General features: G+C 36.4%; 2 protein-coding genes across 10 annotated transcripts in view; both read left to right on the top strand.

Annotated features, from left to right (window-relative positions):
• RapGAP1 (Rap GTPase activating protein 1) overlaps window positions 1-4048 on the top strand; it is a 530826-nt gene extending 526778 nt beyond the window's left edge. For 7 of the 9 annotated variants that reach the window (XM_083132611.1, XM_083132616.1, XM_083132612.1 and 4 more), the window contains one exon: window positions 973-4047. In XM_083132611.1, coding sequence (XP_082988737.1) covers window positions 973-1110 — 138 coding nt within the window. In that variant the 3' untranslated portion in view covers window positions 1111-4047. Of the gene's footprint in view, window positions 1-972 lie in introns of all 9 variants that reach the window. The other 2 variants (XM_083132610.1, XM_083132618.1) reach the window with 2 other exon arrangements.
• Window positions 4049-12868: 8820 nt separating this feature from the next.
• Window positions 12869-18664, top strand: LOC145996538 (uncharacterized). Its single transcript, XM_083133039.1, has 5 exons — window positions 12869-13076; window positions 13749-14075; window positions 14421-14716; window positions 15091-15250; window positions 16338-18664. Exons 1-5 carry the CDS (start codon window positions 12869-12871, stop codon window positions 16490-16492), a joined length of 1146 nt encoding a protein of 381 aa, XP_082989165.1. The 3' UTR covers window positions 16493-18664.
• Window positions 18665-22812: the final 4148 nt, after the last annotated feature.

Here is a 22812-nt window from a genome sequence, read left to right as displayed (position 1 = left end):
TACACTTGTTGAGTTGTTGTTTACTCCCACATAATCTTTGTCCTTGTACCCCTCATATAAAGGAAATTAAATGACTATGAAACCCCAATAATCATTTTGGGACTCGCTGCATTAACTGATGCAAAGAGGTAAGGTAAAAGTTACCCATGCATATAGCTTCGGGGTGTGTGGTTGTGCCCCACACATTCTCGACCTCGGCCATTTTGGAGGGGATGTGATCAGCAGCATGGTCCGGCCACCTTTAACCTCAGGGTTGCCCCCAGGTACCCAATGATATGAGGCTGGGTGAACCCCAGAACCACTTTACATGGGGACAGGACCAGAAAAATTCCAACCTTACATCACCCACTCTGGGAATCAAACCTGGGTCTCCCGTGTGGCAGTCAGATGCCCTAAGAAGTAGACCACCTTTGCTCTTACTGATGCAAGGAACAAGTTTATATGGTATAATAACCACTTTGAACCGATAGCAATCTTGATACTCATAATTCACTGCAGTTATATGCATCTGTGTACTGGAGTTTTGCTTTGAAATGTTCAATAAGAATTACACTGTAATATCAGAATCACAAATTCCAATTTTTTCTACACAATACTGGTGCAATACAAATGAAAGTATTGTGTGACATTTTTGAAGACCCTGCAAAATACCAAACTCTGGAAAAGTGTAGTAATGCAATTACTGTTCTCCTGAAACGTCACAACTAAAAACTGTTTTCTTATGCTTGTAATAACCATAAACTACAGGAAAATAATTCTACAATGCAAGCGATGCATACATACAAGAAAAACTGGTGGTAGTACTTCAATTTTCTCACATCTGGCGATGCAATGCGGAAATGAAATTTCTCGTACACAATAGTAAGACTACATTTACCGCATCCATCATAAAATCAATCAATTTGTTAGACACACATGTCATCAGCTTCTTAAGTTTATTTCCAAAGCATTATTTATTGATTTCTGTTTCAGACCTGCCAACGAGACATCAAGAAGCTCAGAGAGAAGGAAATGCAGCTCCAAGCAGATCTGAACGCTGCCTCCAAAGAAATAAACAGGCTTCGTAGCTTGCTGAAAGAGTATAGCAGTGGAGAAGGGTCGGCAGTGTAAGCAGAAGACTGTTACGTGAATAAAAAACATAAGGAATGAACCTTGCAAGAAGTGTGAAGACACAGTAAAAACCCAGTGATCGTTCTCAGTGAAAGTTTAGGAGCCCATGTTAAAACGTGGACGCGGCATGTCAGTTCGGCAATCGAATTGTCGGAATTGACGAAGGGACCGAAAGTATCTGCGATGTATTACCAAAGGTTACCAACTCACAAGGTTAACATTCCCCCTCTCAGTCATTATTAGTTTAGTTATGTACGTAATGTCTATATGGTTCGTATCGTGTCTCTGCATCTGTTGTACATGAACTTTCTTCTTGATAACGCAGTGGAGACGCAAGTGAGACATACACACACATTTCAGAATCATGTGATAGTGATCTGGATCCAAGCTAGGCAAACCAAAAACAATATATATAAATATTGTGGTAAGAACCGACTGCACGTACATGTTTAGGCTTCTCTTGTGTTTCAACAAAAATATTTCTTACGTGGTTTCTCCTTTCATCTTGAAAACTGCCTTCCAAGCCAGATGATGATGCACCAAACGTTTATTAATGTTGCTATCAATGTACCTGACTTCTTTTACACTAGTTAATAGTTTTTGTGCATCACATTTTCACCAAAACATAGTCCACTGCAGTACATTTGTAGAATTTTTCATGTTTCTTTCCTGTGGGTTGTCTGCAGCAAGGCATTTTCAAGGTAAAGCGTGATTGGTATGTGTGTGTTGATTGGTGGGGTTTCAACATAATTTTTTTAAACCACATAACTGCAAGATTTAGTGACAATCTTGTGTCCCAAGCAGTTTCGTGAATATTTTTAATTACTGTTTATGAAAATGGTGTATTGTAAAGCAGTTTTTCTACAAATTTCTACTTCTATTTAAAACTGTATTCCTTTTTCATGTATTTTTCAACAATTTTAGAGCTTAATTAAAACTAGAAGTATATTACGCTCCCATGAGAAATACGTACTTTACAAAGAAATTGCACAAAATCAAATTATATTTTGACTAAAAACAATGCACAATTTTCTTCTTGTATTTCATTTATCAAGATTCCTATGCTCGAGAACATAAAAAAAGAAATGCATGTAAGGTATTTTGAAGCAAAAACACTTTTGATTAGGATCTAATGCAATGCTACGAGTAGAGTGTAGACGATGACTATGCAACTTTTCTTTAGGAAAGTGAATTTTTTTCCATGTAACTAGAACCAAAGATGTGAATAAATTAATGTCAGCATTTCCACCATAAATCTTATGTGAATCCAGTGGATTCATTCTTGAATTTCACATAAATGATGTGGCAGTATTATTGTTCACATATCTGTGCGTGTATATAACTGTAAATTTGAAGTGTATATGACATAGGTATTTATTATGCTTTGTGAAAAGCAAGTTGGATTTTGTCCCTATTTCATGATATCATTTACATACCTCCCTGAAATTGTATAGAGGGAAGAATCTGATTTTTTTTTTTTTTTTTTTTTTTGCCTATTCACATCATTCTTAACTATTTCTGACTTGTGATTATGAGATAAATTACATTACTCTTGTAAATTCAAAGATGTGGCAAGGCAAATGGAAATAACGTAATTTATTTTATTTCTATCAAGCTTTCAATCCATGTTATTCGTTAACTAGATACTCTATTTCTCATAATTAACATCAGTTTAAGTTTAAACTGTGATCATCTGAGCTTCTTCATTACAGAGAAGAATACAAAAAATGAAGGAGTTAAGTCAAAACTTATTGCAATTCATATGGGTAGTTATTTCTTTCTTGAGTCTGAAACATGTAGCAGCGTAAAGCAACAAACATAAATTTCAAGTGTCTTAAGTTTCGTCCAGTTCATACGGATACCAATTTTACATCTAAACAAAAAACTTCCAAGCACTTAAACATTTCAACGCATCTTTACCTGTAGCTGCATTTCAATAATATGTTGATAACCCCATTCCAGTCTGTCTGAAAGCATAAGTGTGTTTGTGTGGGTGTGTGCATGTTGAGCAAAAGTCTATGGTGTAAATACACTAGTTGCCTACTACTTCATGCATATTGCATGTCAGTTACACAAAATGATCAGTATTTTTTTTAGATACTGAGCATTCTCATTTTTCTTGTCACTTAATGTAATTTAATGTTTCAAAACCGAGGGGAAAAACAAGTGTATCGGAGCCTCACGTTCCTTAAAGTTCAATTATTCTGCTGCCTAAAGCCTACCATTAACTATTAGTGTTTGGCTTATATGATATATTGAGTTTTTCCTTCATTTTAAGAATCTTAATAGTTTCTTCTTGTTTTTGAATTACATTGTGTTCTTTATTGGTACAGTTTACCAGAATTGTAAATATTCATGGGAAAAATAACACATTTGCAGAATTTGTAAACATGTTGATATTCGTAACTGATGCCCAACAGCAAAACAAATGTTAGTATTATGCAGTCATGTATGCATATGAATGTATTGAGCATAACTTTCTGTGCTTATATTCGAACAAAAACATCAACAATGCAAAACAAAAGTTCACGGTTCTGTGTTCATAGGAATCTACATGCTCATAAAATAAAACTCTCTTTCTCAAATATTGTGGAAAATGTGCTAAATTGTCTGTGTGTAATACAATCTGTAGTTGAAGAGAAAATATTTTCGTATTACAACCTGTGGACACCCGTTGTAAATTGACCCTTGTGGACATAGTCTTCATTTGTGTTGAGTGCATTTGTTTTTAGAAACTGCAAAAACGTGTCATAGAAATGTGTATTTGTTTATTTTTCCCTCTTATGTAAATTTAATGTATACAAAGGAAACATTAAATTATGTGTATAGATGTATTGTGTAGTTATTTCTGGTAGTGCGTGAAAAATTTTTGACATTTTTTTTTTGTAATGTAATATGTGGGTCAGTCAAATATAAACTGAAAGTTGTTCCGTACAGCTGCTCAAGCAAATGCATCCACTTTCAACCTATCGGAGGTTGAAGGAGATGTGTCTGAAGCTTCTTCTATACTGCAGTTCACCTTCAAAACATTCAGTCAGTAACCAGCACGATGAATGAATAAAAATTGCCAGTCTCAGTTGCACAATGTATTAGTGTTAAATCTCTCGCCAAATGAAATTTTGCAAAAATTAAAGCATCATTTCAGTAGTCTTGCATGACATAAAAATTGATTGATTGATTGATTTAGTTTATTTTACTTCGCATCTTCTGCCTCTTGGTTAATTTGCGAAGATGGAGATGAGTGAAATGATGAAATTGATGAATGGACATTCACAAACAACCAAGCTCGAGCGGGATTCGAACCCGGGACCCTTGGCATCGTAGCAGCATGACATAAAAAGTTTGCGAGTGATCACGAACACATGTATGTACTGGACTGTGTTTAAACATCCTTCCTGTATCTCTTACCCGGTGATTATCAATTGCTTATTGATTGATTAGGTTTATTTTATTTCACTTTTCTGCCTCTTTTGGCTAATAGGGAAGATGAGAATGATTGATGAAAGTGATGAAGGAACACTCACAAAGAGCAGGCTGGTATTCAATTGATTGATTTGTTGTTTTTAAGTCCACTTTATACACATTAAGGCTAATCGGGACTGGAACTACAGTTTAAAGTGGGATCTGAACCACTATTTGCCTCCACCGGGTATAGAACCCGGAACCCCTTGATTACAAGGCAACAATGCTACCACTGCACCATCGAGGAGGCCCTAGGGATTCGAACCCAAGATCCCTGGCATCATAGTGTGCTCTGCTAACCATGGAGGCCAGCCATAATTTGTTTAGGCTTCTTAGGAGATGTTGGGAGGTCAATGTTTTGAAAGCAATGAGGTGTAGCGTTTCTTGTGCAATTTGCTTTGGCACCAATCACCATCTTTCAATGCCATGGACAATAAAAATTAACCAATCTAGTGACAAAAGTGCCTTGATCGTAATGGAACATATACAGAAAATGATCCATTGGGACTTCTGCAATATTTTCATTTAATAAAAGATAAATGAAACTATGGTTTATATTTGACTGACCCACATAACAATGTAGTGCAAACACCAAGAACAAGATTTATGTTAGTATGCTTAGTCCAAACCCTCTTGTAATTTGTTTTAAAAGGTTGAAGATCTAAATTAAGTAAAATTGATTGATTGATTGATTGAATTTGTAATTTTTCCACTTTTGGCTAATTGCAACAATGAGGATGAGTGATGATATTATGACATTGATGAAGAGACACTCGCAAAGAACACTTATACCCAGGCTGGGATTTGAACCTGGGACGCCTGGCATCATAGAGTGCTGTGTTAATCACTCCCCCATGGAAGTAGGCTAAAGTAAATGGCATCGCCCAGATCACAGTATGATGGAACAATTATGCTGCCCCAAATTTATGCACCCCAGGGCCAGGATATGTTTACTTCTGTACCAAAAAGAAAGAAAACTGGTGCTTTCGTCAAATTTCCAACCTTAAGTAAGTGGATAGCATGTGTGATACAGTCAACTTCTTGCAATATAATCCTGTCCCTGTATTGTCAAAATGTCCAGTGTTCCTCAAATCATTATCTTCACCTTTATTCAGTGCTATCGTGAATGGGAAAACTACACAGAGAAGTAATATTCAGCAATGATCCTGCATTTTACACTCAATTTTTTCGATGTTAATGCATTTTTTACTTTCGTTACTCTGTTCGAACACTAACTGACCTTTATTTTTGTTAACTATAAAAATAATAGTCTCGCACTGTGACCATGCGTTCTAAGGCATCATGCTTTGGACACTAGGTCCGGGACGTGCGCAGGTTTGAGTCTCCAGGGGGAAGCGTAACAACTTTTCTCCAGAGATTTCTGCCTTTGTATGTGACGGGTGGTCAACCACCATTGTGAGAAAATTGGGGAGCTACGAATGATTAACGTAACCCGGTCATGGAAACCAACGACGACTGGAGGTTTGTTGTGCTGACCACATGTCACCCCTTTAATGGTTGGATGATCTGGCTGACAGTTGGTAGGTAAATCCTGGCCCTCACAGGCTGTCACGCCATGGGCTATTATTATTATTATTATAAAAATAATAAGTTTTCTGCTTTTTTGGTAACTTAAACAAATAGAGCCAATTTCCAAATGGCGAGGGGGCGCACTAGTTGGACCCCTCCTGATGCCTATGATTTGAATCCTTTTATTGTACCAGAGATCGATATTAGACAAAATTATGCACTCTGAAACCTGATGGAAGCAACAAATGCAACTTTCCAATGCTTTATCTTTATTCAAACATACTTGTTGATTTTTCAGAAATGAAATGTTTTAGTTTGCAGTTGTCACCAGCTAGAGTTGGTATTTTAAAAGTCCACTTTATGCACAGAGAGGCTAATCGGGACTGGATCTACACTTTAAAGTGGGATCCGAACCACTATGTGCCTCCACCGGGTATTGAACCCAGGACCCCTAGATTACAAGGCGAAGATGCGCCATCAGGGAAGCCTGTCACCAACTTGAAACACACGTAATTTTCTCAATTTTGTTTGGCAGGAGAAGGGGAAGGACATTTGCCTCACTTGCTGTCCCAAAATACTGCTTATGATTGTAACACTTAAAAAAAATATTAAAATGTTCATTTAAAAGTTCACCTTTATTTTTATCACTGCATATAAATTGAACTTCATGTACTGGAGTAAGCAAAAACTCCAATATATTGACCAAAGCAGGATGCCAAGGAAATAGAGAAGAAAGGGGAAGAAGACACAATGAACTGGAATGGGGGACTGAAGATAAACAAAGAATGGAAGAAGGTGTTAGAAAGAATGGAAAGGTCAAGAGCGAGGAAGGAAGAGGAATGAAGAAAGAAAGGATAAAGAAAAAGAGTGTGAGATATGGAGCCCAACCACGTTCCAGATGAAAGGAAATGTTTATCTAAATCCCCTGTCCCGTGAAACAACAGTTGACAGGAGAAGGCAACCTGCTGGAACACCTGCAATGGAATGTTCCAGAGAAACAACTTTCTAATAATCTTGTGTCTGGAGGAAATGATTTTTGTGTATGTTTGTATATATTTTCCTGTTTTGTACCTTATATCATTTGTATTTGGTACAGAGTCTGAAGAAGACCTTGCTAGAAAGTTGAAACACATTTAGTTTATGTTTTAAAATAAAATAAATTTCTGCCTTGGTCAGCATATTGAGTTTTTGGTTATCATGGAAACAAGGCTTAATGGTGTTATCACTGGAGTAAGAATAAAGCGAATGCTCCTAGCTGTCATCAAATCTGTAACCGCAGCCAATAGGTGCAATCGCAGGAGGCTTCTGAACTCCCAGCATCCATATTGGCAGTGTCAAGTTGAGCTTCAACTGTGTTCAGAAGTGGAATGACTGAATTTTCTTTAAAAATGCACGATATACTTATTTCCTTATGCTCTGTAAGGTATGTGTAATATACAGGGTGACAATTAATGAACTATATGAAATAAAACAGTCATAATTTCTGAACGGTTCGCGTGATGACGTCCAAACTGCATGGCTGGCCACAGGGCATGATGGAAATTTGTATGCGTATGCGCACACGTGTTGATGTCGGCCATTTGCAAGTGAAAATGTCACGGTACAGGGTGCAGGAGCGTATATCACTTGTGAAGGCCTATTATGCTCAACCCCATCGGACCATGAGAGTGTTTGATGTCCTGGAGGAGTATTTTGGGGACTGCATTCTAGCTCTGGGGTACCCAGAGGCCACTGGAAGGGGACTCGCTTGGCCGCCATATTCCCCGGATCTGAACACATGTGACTCATTTTTGTGGGGCTATGTTAAGGACAAGGTGTACAGAAATAACCCCAAAACCATTGCCGAGCTGAAAACTGCCACTCAGGAGGTCATCAACAGCATTGATGTTTCGACACTTCAGCGGGTCATGCAGAATTTTGCTGCTCGTCTGCCCCAACATCATCGCCAGAGATGGCAGACATATCAAACATGTCATAACCTAAATCCGAATGTCTGTAGTGCCATTTACATGTGCAATACAGTTTGTGTACTACGTGGTTTGTCACTAATTTCCATTTTATTTCATATAGTTCATTAATTGTCACCCTGTATCAACATATTCTCGGACATCTCATCTTTACTAATCTCAAATGATTTAATTTTTAAATCGATACAAATCTATTAGTAAATATTATTCTGGGAAGCTCTTTGCAAACATATATAAGATTATTAAGATTGTAATCAAAGTAAGGTCGACTAATTTCATAAATAAACTATTAAGCAAAAAAAAAAAAAAAAAAAAAGGGAGGGGCTAGCCTTTGTTTGGAATTGGCTCTCAATATCAATATCGTGCTAAGCCACTGTAAACCATAGGAGCATCCCCCCAGCTAACAATTTCCACTTCAAGCATGGACCGAGCACCTATAGTAGTGGATTTATTCCTTTTAACGAAAGTGACACTCAACATCAACACAATTCCATTTCTTCTGGATAAGATAATGTGTGGATCAGCTGTTCCCCAGGGAGAATACTTGTGATGGTGATGATTTTTGTAATGAATAAAAGCATGAATAATTATAGCCGTAGTTTGACCCCAAGCAGATGGGAGAATCTCTGCCCCCCTCAAGCTAGAAATTTCCACATCGAGCATTGGGGGGAGCAGAGTAAGGGTCCAAGCTCGAGCCCTGGCCTGTGCATGACTGTTTCTTTGTATCCACCCTTCACCCATGTAATTCAATCAACATTCATCATAATGGCAGAAGTTAGGTAAAGTGATAGAAGAGCAACGTTAAATTTTTTAAAAATAAAACCAGGGCATTGTGAAATCAGGAGTCCAGAGTTCTCTGAGTTTATGATTGTCCCTCATGACTTCCATTAAGCTTATTAGCTACATATCAGGATTAAATCTATACAGTTAGAAAAAGTGATGGGAGGTGGCAAAAATTCAATATATTATAGGGGATAAACAGGTAAGAAAACACACTTTTTTTGTAGTCTTCAATAAAATTAATTTGGCTCTGAATTCTGGGATAAATTTTTCATTCCAAAATATTTCATTAATCACTGCAGAGTGCAACACATAGGAAGAAGTTGTGGTATAAATACAGAGAACATAAGTACTGCAGAAATTTTCCCCTGAGTTCTTTAGAGGATTTACAAAGGAATCGAGGGGAAATGAATCCCCTATCTTGAAACCACGACCTTTTAACAATTGCAGCGGGGTTCGAGGAGGCAAGAGAGGTAGATACAGAAATCTTCCCTCCCCTTTTGGCGGCTGGCTCTACTTGTAACCAGATTGGAACTGGTAAGGTGGAGGAAAAGCCAGCTAGAGTAGCTCCTTGCAACTTGCAGTCTTGCCCGCTGATTGCACCGAGGGATGAGAAGCACGTGAAAAGAAAGTATTGCATATGAACTGTGACTTCAACAAGACAATAAATATTGTGATTTGAAAATAATTAGAGGTGTGAGATTGATTAATCAATCTCTGCTGCTAGACTAGCTACTCTTTACCCATGTAGCACACATTGTTGGGCCAACGTTGGGTGTTTGTCGGCATGGTTGGGAAGTGGTTGGTAGTTCTTGCCAACAAATATCTTACGTTGGGCCAATGATTCATATTGTTGGCAGACATGGTTGTCAATTACGCCCATATTGTAGGTTGGCCCAATGAGTGAATATTGTTGGCACACATGGTTCTCAATTATGCCCATATTGTAGGTTGGCCCAACATTTTTTTCGTAGGTGCATTCAAGGTTTGGTACAGTGACCAGTGACGTTATGCCAAACGGAAAAGGGGGAGTAAAATTCTCCCTGTCGATCAGAAAGACCCTACAGTGAGCTAAAAAAATTAAATTCTGTCTAACGTAAAAAAAAGTGTGCATATTTTAACTGGATTTTGGTATATATATTGCACTCCACAAATACACCCATATCATTGCTTTGTGGTGATTTTGAATTTTCTAATTCTAATTTTCTAATAATTTAATTCTTGCTCTATTTCTTCCACTATGAGCAATTTATGGGCAGCAGATTCAGGAACGGATGCATATTTTTGTTTTCCCGGGACTAAGCACAACTTCTTTATGGTTGTATAGACAGAAGAAGGGTTTGGGAAATGATTTCCTAACATTTCAAGATCACGATCAGTAGGAATTATCATTTTTTAAAGTGGCTAATTCTCCGTGTTTTCTGCACAGTACGTAGAAGTTGTTAAACAATCACTCGACGGAGAAACAGCGTGTAAAATTCGAGTTTTATGAAGTGTCGGGGAAAAATAAAATATTTTTCGTCCTGAAAAATTTCCGATTTACTAGGGACATGGTTAATTTTCCTTGTCCCGAAAGTCGTGATCAAAAAAAATTTCCGTCGCTACCAAAAATTTTCCGTCCCGCGCTTGCCTAATGCTAACGATTAGTGCGCTACAATGTAAAACTTAGGGCAACCAAATGACGGACGAAATTCTTTTAGGTCACAACGAGTCTCGGGCTGCTACCGCAAAAGATTAGCAAGATTAGATTAGAACATTCCCAATGCATTTAGTTAAATATAAACGTAAAAACGATGGCGTGTTCTTTGATTTGTTCATTCCTCGGAGAAATTTTAAAATATAAAAATTTTACATCACGATTTATATCGAAATGCGTATAATCGATGTGTGTTTCGAAAGTCGATTGTGACTGTGATAGCACGTGACCAGAGTACTTGGCGGGATCCTGGATGTTTGCTTCATTTTTGACGAAAGGTAAGTGACACACTGATTTAGTTCGATAACAGTACAGATAATGAAAAGTAGTGTTATAAATTACTTGCAGAGTTATTCATATTTACATAGTTAAGAAACTTATGCATTCCGAGGCAGTTTTTGGTAACGGTTAGTTTTTTAAGAATGTACTCAAAATAGCATTATACGTATGTATCTGCGTTTTCACCCGGATTTCAATATTAGACATGTTTAGAAACCTAGTCTCTTAATTGAAATTATTTCCTTGTTAAGCATAATGAGAAACATTGACGATTTTTTCGAGAGATACTCCGAATCGGCTCAAGTTCCTTTTGTTTTATTGTGATTTCGTCACGTTGCGATTGCAATTGTTACATGGTTTCATTTCGATTTACTTCTGCTAACACATACGGCGGAGTTTTAGGGATTGCTTAAGATTTTGTTCAATATATGCCTTTGTACAACATCGAAATTGAACCATGTAAAAATTGCATTCGTAGCATGATGAAATCGCAATAAAACAAAAGGAACTTGGGCCATTTTTTTCAACATAAATAACTTCTTTTAGAACTCCAAACTACTCATTACGTTAAGAAAGATTCAAATTTCATGCGACAATGATTGCCAAAATTCTACGATAATTAGTCTTCCTGTTAGGAGAATTTGAAATAATCATAAAACAATCTGAACTGTTACCCATCAAACACAACATTTTTCTTTCCACTCTTCTTTGAGTGAAATACACTGAATCGTTAGGTATGTAATTCATGAATAATTCGGAAAAGAATGAGTTTGTAATCACACTTAAGAAATTCAAGTACCATACAAATTTCTTAAATGATGTGTCAAACTCGTTATTTGTTATATTATTCTGATAAACATGTTTCATAGCCATATTTAATCAAAAGCAGACTACTATACACAGTGTGGTATACAATAGCTAGTGCAGAGGCATGGGTAAAAATCTGATATTCCCCGGACACCTATAACTTCTTCGTTTTGTCAATTTTTGACATTCGTACTTACCCATCTGCTTCGCGGAACATTCTTGAAGGTGCATTTACGATTTTTTGATGAAAGTAATTGCAATTTTTCTTTTAAAAGAAGTGTTTTTGTAACTGAAGAACATACGTTTCTGCAAATGGTTTGTTGGGCTATGTGTCAATGGTTCGTGGGGCTATGCAAGAATGGTGTGTGGGGCTACGCATATTTTTTTCGAAACCAATTTTTAACTATTGTAACCTATACGTGACCCTACCTAACCTAACCTTACCGGAAATGGTTCGTGGTGCTATGTGTCAGTGGTTGAATTTCCACTATGAAACATTCCCACATCACACAAAACACCTTTCAGATGTTAGACAATGCTACAGTAACTTATTACCATACATAGTTTCTTCTGTAAAAATGAAGAAATCTGTTCGGGGAATATCAGATTAGTACCACCGAGGCATGTTCTGTTTCAAATGTGATACGCAGTATACTATAGTAAAATGTAAATTCAAGGCAATATACTAAATGAAGAAACAATGCGCAAAACTAGGCAGTCCTGGAGGTGCCCCGACATGTAAATGACCCATGAAATGCCTTTATAATTTATTTGTGTGCAGTGTAAAAGTGTAACCTACAAAAAGGCTACACAATCAATTTTGACTATTTTCATTGATTTTGTTCCTAAGTTGTTTTGCATGGCAAGCAGGCTATTTTTTAAATATTTTAGTGGAGAGAGTACTTTTTATATCAGAGGAATTAGTTTGTATAATTAAATTCAGAATGCATGGTAAAGGACAGTCCAGCATTTATCACATAGAAAATTAATAATTTCATGTAGATAGTTTTCACTGTGAAAATTCATTTTGCATACATTTAAAGTTACCCAAGTGAGAATTCATCATGTATATTTCTCAACAACAAATAATTCAATCTTTGTTATGAGCTAGCTACGTGACACTGTTGAAGCTTTTCTAGATGAAACCTTGATATCAAGAAGTAGGAATGGTCGAATGTTGATCAAGTTCTTTAACCCCGTGTTTGAATATATATTTGATTGGTTATCATTTAAAGGGATGTTCCATGTTGTGGAGTTTGGCAGTGGTTGTGGTGGTGGTTTGGGACTGGTGAGAGAAGAATGGCTTACTCCAAGGAAAAAAGAAACATTTTGGCCGCCTCATAAGTTATCTTCACAGTTCAATAGGTGCCTATTGAATAAGGAAAACAGTGGCCCAAATGAACAGTGGCAACTTTGTCCAGTGAAGAAAATATTTTACAGTACAGGTTAGTAATATTTAAAATACTATAGAGCGACCACAAGGGAAAAAACCTTCGCCGAAAGGTGTCAGCGCAGCTTTCCCTTCTTCCGTTCAGCTCGGGCCATAAGAAAGCATGCTTTACTCTGCCCCTCCATGCAGGAGTACGGTGCATGGGAGTCGCGGGTCTGCGCAGGTTTCTTTGCTTGTGGTTCCACTATACTATTATTTGTGTTAGTGATATATACAATATTTACAGCCTCTATATTATGTCCCTTTATAAAAATATGTTTTCTTCCATTATGTTCATTCAAACATTTTTATAGCATGTGTGTATAGCCCAAGTTAATTTTGATGATAAAACTTTTTTTTTTATTTATACATGAATGATGGGCATACATTATAATTATAGAACAAAGAAACAGGCTAAAAAAAAATTCAAAATTTGGAACCAAATTTTGGAAATTAATTTTTAAGGCAAGAGGTTATTAAGAGAAAACATCAGCGTTATAGGTCATAATTACTAGACTGCAACTAAAATTCTCAAAATTGTAGCATCCATTCTTTAGTAGAATAATCATGAAAGTGGAGAATCATTTTGATAAAATTTATAAAAACGAGAAGTTTGTGAAGTTATTTTCACCTGCCATTATGTTTTTTGTCAATGTCTATATTTTTCATAAAATGGATCATCTTTTAGGTGACATTTTGAAGGCTAGGGAGAAACTGAAGGAAGCTGAAAGTGAATCAGAATTATTGTCCATGACAGAAGAAGGAGATCTTAAAAAAAGGAGAAGGAAAAGAAACAGATTATTGTATAGCAGTGAAAGTAGTGATGAAGAGGAGACAAATTATCAGTCCAGAAAAGTAACAAAAAAAAGTACTCCACCTGAGAAACCACTGGTATTGCCCTTACCACCTGATATTTCAAGCGCACATGCATCTCAATCTGATCCAGTTGGTGAACCGAATAATGAGTCTGTGAATGTAAATTTGATCGACGAAATCGAAAAAGCAGGACATACAAGTAAGTTGTGTTTTTCTTGAAGTTTTAAAAAATATTCCAAACATATTGATGTCACTAATTTCATATTTTATTAATTACTCAGTGTTTAACATCGCCAACTAATTCCTTGTGTTTTCATTTTTGTACTTGTTCTCATGGACATAAAACTGGAAACAGGTGTTGCATGTAATGTGAATTTATGTGCATTTTTAAAAGTAATTTTGAACATTTGCTGATGACGGAAGATACACTGACATGTTTGTAACTGTACAGCAACACTGTAGCTATTTTCCTATTTCAATTGTAATATGTATGTGCTGATTGCAAGTGATTGATTTTTTGCTTTTACTGGCATCTTCATTCTAGGTGAAGGCAAAGCAACCTTGGCTCTACAATCTACATCTGGGTCAGACAAGAGCATTCCAAATTGCCAGTTTCATGGGAGTAGTTTATCTGTTATTTCACGTCATCTAGCAAAAATTGAGAATAGACTGTTAGAAATACATGAAAATCAGAAGCTTATTTTGGAAAATTTGAATCCAACATTGATATCCTTCAATCAGCCCTTGCCTGAAAATCTAAAGCTTCCTTGTCAAACAGACGATGACATTCAGAGAGTGGAAGAGTGGTTACTTTCTTCTCCTGAGCACATGAAGCAGATGGTAAGTTGACATATTCCTGTAATATTTCTGTGAGTGAAATTATTAATGACACACTTTTTTTTTTTTGTTTTAATCGAGCAGTTAACATTTTTAGCATAATTAACTGTAGCTTATACTGTTTGCTCAGAGTGGTATGTTGTAATTTAAGATGTATGAATTACATTCTAAGCTCCATGTGCTTCTTTTTACATCAATATCAGTTTCACTGAAAAAATCTTGCAAATTGACAAAGTATTTGTTTTCTTACTAGTTGAAATTCAATAATCTGAGCAACAGATACATCTGAATTTTTGGAAGAGGAGGGGGGTGCAAAATGTATACCTTGTATCGTCCACAGTGCAGTGCTTCTTGATTGAATTCATATTTTGTTGTAGGAATCATACATGAGTTTTATTGGAGGCAAGAACGTACAGCAAATTGTGCGAAGAATTCTGGAAAAGATATTTTCTAACACATTGGCAGCACGTCATAACTGGACTGGAAAACACAATAAAACACCTCTCCGAAATTTGAAATTAATGGAACTTGTACCAAGTAAGTTAGAAGGCTGTTATTTTTTTTTCTTTTTTCAATTCATAACTATATTAGACAGAAGGGCCATTACTTTTTGATGTAAAATCCGAATAATGTACAGATGGAAAGTTTTATAGCATTTATTATTAACAGTGTGCATTCTTTACATAAATCTTTAAAAATCCTCTAATAAGGAAATTGTAAAAAATATATTAAGAAACAGTTTTATTTAAAAAAATTATTTGTTTTATTTGACCATTGTTTTTGGTAGATTTTTTTTACTTCAGCTGTTTTATTAGCTTAATAGGAAGAACTAATATTATTTCATGTAACACTGGAATATTCTGCTTTTACTAGAACAGTGTTCATAAGTGCAAACTCATTTCCACAATTCAGCAAGCCTGGCTCTGTGAGCCTTCACTTTTTATTCAGAAGGTAGTGAGTTAGATCTCAGATGAGGTCAGGCTAGCCATTCAAGTTTCTTCACTGCAGTTTTACATCACTCACACAAAATGAATATTGTGGTGAATCTGTAATTTATGGAAATTTCCTTCCTCATCCTTTTCCTAGCATATAGTATAAGTAACTGACTAGATGTAAAGGATTAATGTCACCCCACATAGATAATATGTCAATATTAGTTTCCTTTAATGGGGCAGGGAATAAGTTTAATCCTCATACTAGAGATGGGTACACATATATGGCAGGGCTCGAAAAGTCCCAGTCGCCATGGCAACTAAAAATTCCAGCATGGGGACTATGATCTTTTGCTGTAATATTGCCATTTTTTAAGTTTCCATATATGAAATTTTGAAGAGTAAGTTGAAATTGCAGTACAGCGTAAGTTAGCAAATGATTTTTTTTAACAACGTTCTGAACATTCTATAGAATAGGTAACAATTTTTTACTCTTTGTCCCCCAACCCCCATTTTCCACTTTATCACATGATTTAGCGATGTTTTGAATATGGTGATGCTCAGCTTCTTATAGCATGCATGCCTGATTTTCAGAGCTGGCGCCTAGCTCTGAAGAAGATTTTTCGAGCACTGTCATATGGTATGTTACATTTTAGTTCTTCCATGGATCTAACAGTTTGAATTGTTTTTAGTTTCAGTTCGAAGGAATTCATGTACATCAAATGCATCAGATTATGAAATACACTCAGTGATACAAAACTGGTTCCGCTTTGTCAAAGATAGAGATGGCGGCCGAGAGCAACGTAGAAAGGAAAAGGCAACTGCAGGAACATCAAGAAATAAGTAAACAAGTAAAGACTGGTGATAGTTTTTCAGCAAGACATGAGAGAAGAGTCATTACTAAAGCTGCAGAAATTATAATGAGTGAATTTCACGAAGTTCCTTCTGTTTCAGGATCTACAGACATAATTCAAAGTGGTTCTGTTGTTCAGACTACAAGTTCAGTTTCCAATACTTGTGATGAAAGTGTGCGTGATTTTTCAAGTAGTTCATGTAGTGGTAGCAGTAGTGAGGGTAATGTAACTGATTTGGAAACTGACTCACCTCCTATTTCAGAGCATTTAATTTCTTGGGCAAAGAAATACAATATTTCTAATAGTGCAACCACAGATCTTCTCCACATTTTGCAACCTTACATACCAGACCTTCCTCTAGATTCAAGGACTCTTCTTAAAACCCCTAGAACAATAGATTTGAGAACATGCTCAGGAGGTTCATTTGCTTACTTTGGTGTCAAAGAAAACATACTAAAAAAGGCATCATCAGGGTTACTATCTACACCACATTATCGGATTTTTGAAAAGCAGAAAAGAAATAAAAATTTTAAACAATTTTTAACCATGAAAATTAATGTTGATGGACTTCCATTGCATAAAAGTTCCACAAAATGTTTTTGGCCTTTGCTGGGAATTTTAGATCAGGCTATTAACAATTCTCCATTTATCATTGCAATTTATTATGGGGTATCAAAACCAAGCTCTTCAAATGATTTTTTCCTTGAATTTGTTAATGAGTGTTCTGAATTGGAAAGAACAGGTATTTTGATTGAGGATAAACTTTATGGATTTTCCATAAGTTGCATTGTAGCAGATGCTCCAGCAAGGGCATTTTTGAAGTGCATTGTATCTCATAACTCATTATTTGGCTGTGAGAAATGCATTCAGGAAGGAACATACTTGGGGAGAACCACATGGCAGTATGAGCATGATTTAGTTCTAAGGACAGATGCAAATTTTAAGAACATGCAATATGAGGATCACCAGCAGTTTCGGAGCATTTTATCTGATTTGCATGTAGGCTTAGTTTCGCAAGTTCCGCTTGACTGGATGCATTTAGTTTGTCTTGGTGTTGTTAAAAAACTTATTAGTGTATGGGTAGAGAAGGGACCAAAAAAATGTAAATTGAGTTCTTTGCATACACAGAAGATTTCTGAACGACTTATTGTCCTTGCTCAGTATACTCCAAAGGAATTCTCCAGAAAACCACAATCGTTGAAGCTGTTCAAATTTTGGAAAGCTACTCAATTTAGAGCATTTCTGTTATATTTTGGGACTATAGTTTTGAAAGATGTGTTGCCAGATCATTTATTTAATCATTTTCTTGTCCTGCATGTTTCTCTGTACATTTTGGCCAGCACTGACCTTAGTCAAGTGGAAAGATGGCAAAATTTTGCACATGAACTTCTTCATTGTTTCGTTAAATATATTCCAGAGTATTATTCTCCTGAACTTTTGATATACAATTTTCATAATTTATTACATGTAGTTGAAGATATTTCTAATTTTGGTCCTTTAGATGAATATTCTGCATTTCCATTTGAAAATTTTATGAAAACAATTAGGAAGATGGTTCGTGGTCCACAAAATTCTTTGGAGCAGGTAGCTAAAAGACTAGGAGAAAAATCTGGCCAACATAGCAATAGCCATAGTATTAAACATTCCCCTGTTTATAGGAATGACTGCATCAAATCTATACTTTTGAATGGAAATGAGAATTGTATTGTGGGAATAACCTCACCTGATAATTGCTTCTTAACGAAAGATGGTGATGTTGTTCTTGTAAACTCCATTGAAAAGGATTGTATAAATGATGGTGGGTATAATTTAAATTGTAAAGTTTTCATAAACAAATTGGATATTTTCACTTCACCTCTTCCAAGCAGTAGATTGTTTATGTTTAAGGTAAAAGAATGTAAGAACGGAGTTATTGTATCCTCATCTTATTTACATAAAAAGTGTATTCTTACACCAGATTTTGCTGACACATCAGCATTTGTATGTATTCCATTTTGTAATAATAAGCTATTCTATTGAAATGACATTGTATGATGTTCTTTGACACTTGCATTGTCAACCTCATGCACCTTTTTCCCTTCAATAAATACAATAGCATGTTGCTACTTTTTTTGTAATGTATGAAGGTAATTTAAGTGTGTGTGAAATTCATTTTGCTTTTTGGCTCCGCTAAGAAAGGTTTTACTTTTATAAAGGATAAATACATATGTTTTCTATAATTTCTTGTATTTTTCTCCTGCAGTGTCTTAATAATAAAATTTTATAGCTACTAAAAGTGATACAATTAATTGTTTGTAAAATATTTAATATTATAAACATAAACATTGGCATATAGTTTGTTGGTTTTTGGATTGAGGGTTAATGGTTGGGAATGTTTTTCCGCTGTAGTTAGCTCAAAGCTGGGAAATAGATTTGGTTGGGGGTTTGTTGGCAAAGTTTTTCCATCGTAGTTGGGCCAACGTTGGGAAATAGATTTGGTTGGGAGATTGTTGGGAAAATTTTTCCATTGTAGTTGGGCCAACGTTGGGAAATAGTTTTGGTTGGGAGATTGTTGGCAACATTATTCCATTGTAGTTGGCCCAATGTTGGCAAATAGTTGGTTGGGAGATTGATGGCAAGGCGGACATCACCAACAGTTCGCCAACCGTTGGCACAAAAAATCTATAACCATTTACCAACGTTGGCCCAACCTTTCTGTGCTACATGGGTAGTACATGTCACTGCGATAAAGCGTATAATACGTAGCGCCAGGCTGGAACATCTTGTAGTGGATAATGAAGAAGCAGTGACGTACCCAGGATTTTCGAAAGGAGAGCTACGTATACTTTTTTAGTTGTTAGTCCTCATTTTGAATCTTTTTCATGCCAATGACCTTATTATTTTACTGGGACAAAGGGACCACCTTCCTCCTTTGGGCACGCCACTGTGAAGAAGTATTTCCATAGAAAAGTGGTATTTCTGCAATCGCGACAGATGCCGGTTATTGGTAATAGCAGCTCCCCTTGCCTCCGTATTATCTAAAATTAGTAAATTTACTAGGGGTGTGCAGGACAGAATTTTTTTGGTCGGGATGGGAAATTTTATTAATCCCGACATTCGGGACGGGAACAATTCGCCATTTCCCGACAAAGTCGGGAAATTTTCGGGACGGAAAATGTTTGAAAATTTCCGAAGCACTGAAAATTTCGAATTCTACACGTCCTTTTCAACTTAAGTGATTGCTTTTGCATTTCTGTAATAAACACAAAACAATTTCAGATAAGTTGCAGAGAACAACGTCGAGAATGAACAACTTTTTAAAATGACCATTCGTTATTTCCCGACTGCTCGGGATCCCGAAAAGTCGGGAAGTCATTTCCCGAAGTCGGGATCCCGCACATCCTTAAAATTTACCGTAGGAGGCAGCCTTGAAAATCAGGCTCCTTGGAAATAATTTTTAGCTTCGTTTAGGCGCAACTTAGCTTTTTTTTATTATTTTTTTTTAATAGGAATCCGTTTTGGCAACACTGCTGGCCAGCTGAAGATAGGGTCTTCCTTGTCGCACAACAGTTTTTCTACCTTGTGTTCTGACGTCAGATGAGAAATAACTAGGAGGTTAGGTTAGGACTGTTAAGTTAGGTTCCATTAGCATATATACAATGATAAAATATTATTTAGTCTAGCAGGACTAAATGTAGCTAACCTAACCTAACAACGTAGGCATTTAGCCTAAAATTAGAAATCTTATTCCTGTGACGTCAGAACACAAGTTTGCTCAAGTGTTGTGCGATGAGTGAGAAGACGATGGAACAAGAACAAGATTCCTGCCCATGATGATGGCGATATATTTGTGATGTAAGTAGATTTTTGTAATTATTACTTATACCTTCATTACAGAATTAAAATATTTCAACATTGCTATCTTGGCTTTATTGTTAGTATATAATTTGTGTGTTAGATATGTGCACTAGATTTAAGTCGTCGTAGTTGCAAACATTTTCATTTTTGAAAATTGTTCAAGATGCTATCCAGAATTGTTTTAAATAAGGAATGTGTGTGACTTTGGTTGTTGGGACATGCTTTTCGGAAAGTAACCTTTCTCCTGTAAATTTGAAGAAATCCGTCTCTGGTATAGTAAAGGGTTACCGCAGAAACAGCATGTCTGACAGAGATTTTGGTAAAAATTTACGTACCGAGATTTTCGCAGAAAACAACATGTATTCGCATTAAAATGAATCAAAACTACATTCACGAACTTCCACAACGCTACAGAAAATGATTTCCGTAAGTACTTTCTCCTTTAAATTTGAAGAAATCCGTCACCCCTATACTATAATGTTACTGCACCTTGTTTTTAACTTTATTTTTCTCGATGAATTTTCACCGAAGTGTTAGATATATGCACTCTTCAATTTGATTTAATTTATTTTCGGCCATTAAATCTTGTATAGAAGTAGTAATGTGAAATTCACAGAAATTGATGCTATTCAGGAAGAGAGGGACGAGTTCCCACACCATTACTTGTATTTAAAATAGGAGTTACTAACCACCAGGTTTTAAACTGCATATGTGCATGATGTAAGACATGGCATAGCTTGTTACATGGATGCATGTATTCTTTAGTTGTTGGCATGGGGGCTGTTTACCAACTGTACCCCCTCGAGAATTAGCTTCCTTTTTTTTTTCCTGGAAACAGTTTACTATATTGGAAACACATTTCTTCAATTGGTAAATTTCTCGTATCGGACAATTACGTATTCTGCATTGAGAAACATTGCTGAAGGTGGCATTTCGCTTATTTCACAGAAATAAGCTTTATTTGCGACATATTGAGTAAGTTTTCTTTTTTTCTTTTTGCCTTGGGTAAGGGGAAAAAAAGAAAGCTATATTTAGTTATTCAATTATTTTTTATGCTGTTGTTTTTATACTTTGTGTTCGTCTTTTTTTTTTAAAAAAAATATTTCAAAGTGGAATTTTTTTTTTTTGCGGCGGCAGAACGCATTCACTTGTTTACTTCAGTTGTCTCAACCTCTGTGGTATGTGAATAATGCACAGTGTTGTGTTATGCAAACTTCCTGAGGAGCGATTTTACAATACAGGGAATTTCTCCATTTTGTTTGAAATTCGGCATACTCACTAATTTTGGCCCCCTAATCACGAATCTGCAGTCAAAATTTGGCGCTCACACGTGGAAATAGCAAAATAATCGAAATTAAGTTCTTATTTCCACACCCTCGATTTCCGAATTTCCCGCCGGTTCCGGGCTCCGCCCCTGGGGTAATCGACCTACCGCCCCCAACCGCTATCGCGGCCCCGCCTATATCTATAGACTCCCTGTTAAGGGCATGTTAGAAAGTGGCCGATTCACCTGCCCCCAAATAAGCGCCAAATTTATACGTGAGCGCCAAATTTTAAGTGCAGATTCGTGATTAGGAGACCCAAATTAGTAAGTAACCGAAAATTCAAACAAATTGGAGAAATTCCCTGTATTGTTAAATTATACCCTTCCTGATGTATTCAGGATATAGGAAGTTGCACCAGCTTTATGGTGTTTGCAATAGAGGTAGTAATAATCACGATTCGGCATGGAGGAAGGTCTCCATGGCCTGTGTGATATAGAGGTGAGACAGACTGAGAAGGGACTGACTTTTGTTTTGGATTGAGGAGAGAGAGGAGTTGAGGGAAAGTGAGGCGAGTCCTGGTCAACCTGTAACGAAGCCTAGAGAGGTCTTAGTTTATTTTATTCTTCGAATGTATCATCACTCTTCAGATAGACAGGTAATTATCCTAACCCAGCCATGATTCAGGTTCGAAGGTTCATAAAACCCAATGAGTGACCATTGTCTTTTCTAGTTGTTAAGCTATTTAGTTTTAGTTGTGCCTTTCGCACTGCCAAGCATTTGACTTGTCATGTCAATGACGAGTGCTCTCATCATTGAGGATGAATAATGAATAAGTTACATCACCCATTGATTTATTGTGGGAGTGACAGGTTTTGTACTTATATAATCATGTTCTTTTGACTTGAAAGAACGTGTCAAGATTTAGCGGCTGAATATGTTGCTTTGTTAGTGTTTATTTTTGTCTGTTCGTGAAGTATCATTGATTTGTGATTGTGATGGAAATTCTGTGTTAGAAGAATATGGATAAGATGATGTTGAGAAGTGCAAGTAAATCGTCATCTGAGGAGAATGAATCTCCAGTGCAGTCAGTTCCCGTTGCAGCAGATCTGCTTTCTTCATTACGGATTATGTTGGAGGAAAGTACAAGGGCTCTGGAATCTAAAATTCAGGAAAACATTAGAGAAAGTTCCAGCAATCTGGAAGCAAAGATG

This window comes from Lepisma saccharinum, chromosome 12 (assembly GCF_977018435.1).
Source record: "Lepisma saccharinum chromosome 12, izLepSacc3.1, whole genome shotgun sequence".
Classification (NCBI taxonomy): Eukaryota; Metazoa; Arthropoda; class Insecta; order Zygentoma; family Lepismatidae; genus Lepisma; species Lepisma saccharinum.
This window is presented reverse-complemented; position numbering and strand designations above follow the sequence as displayed.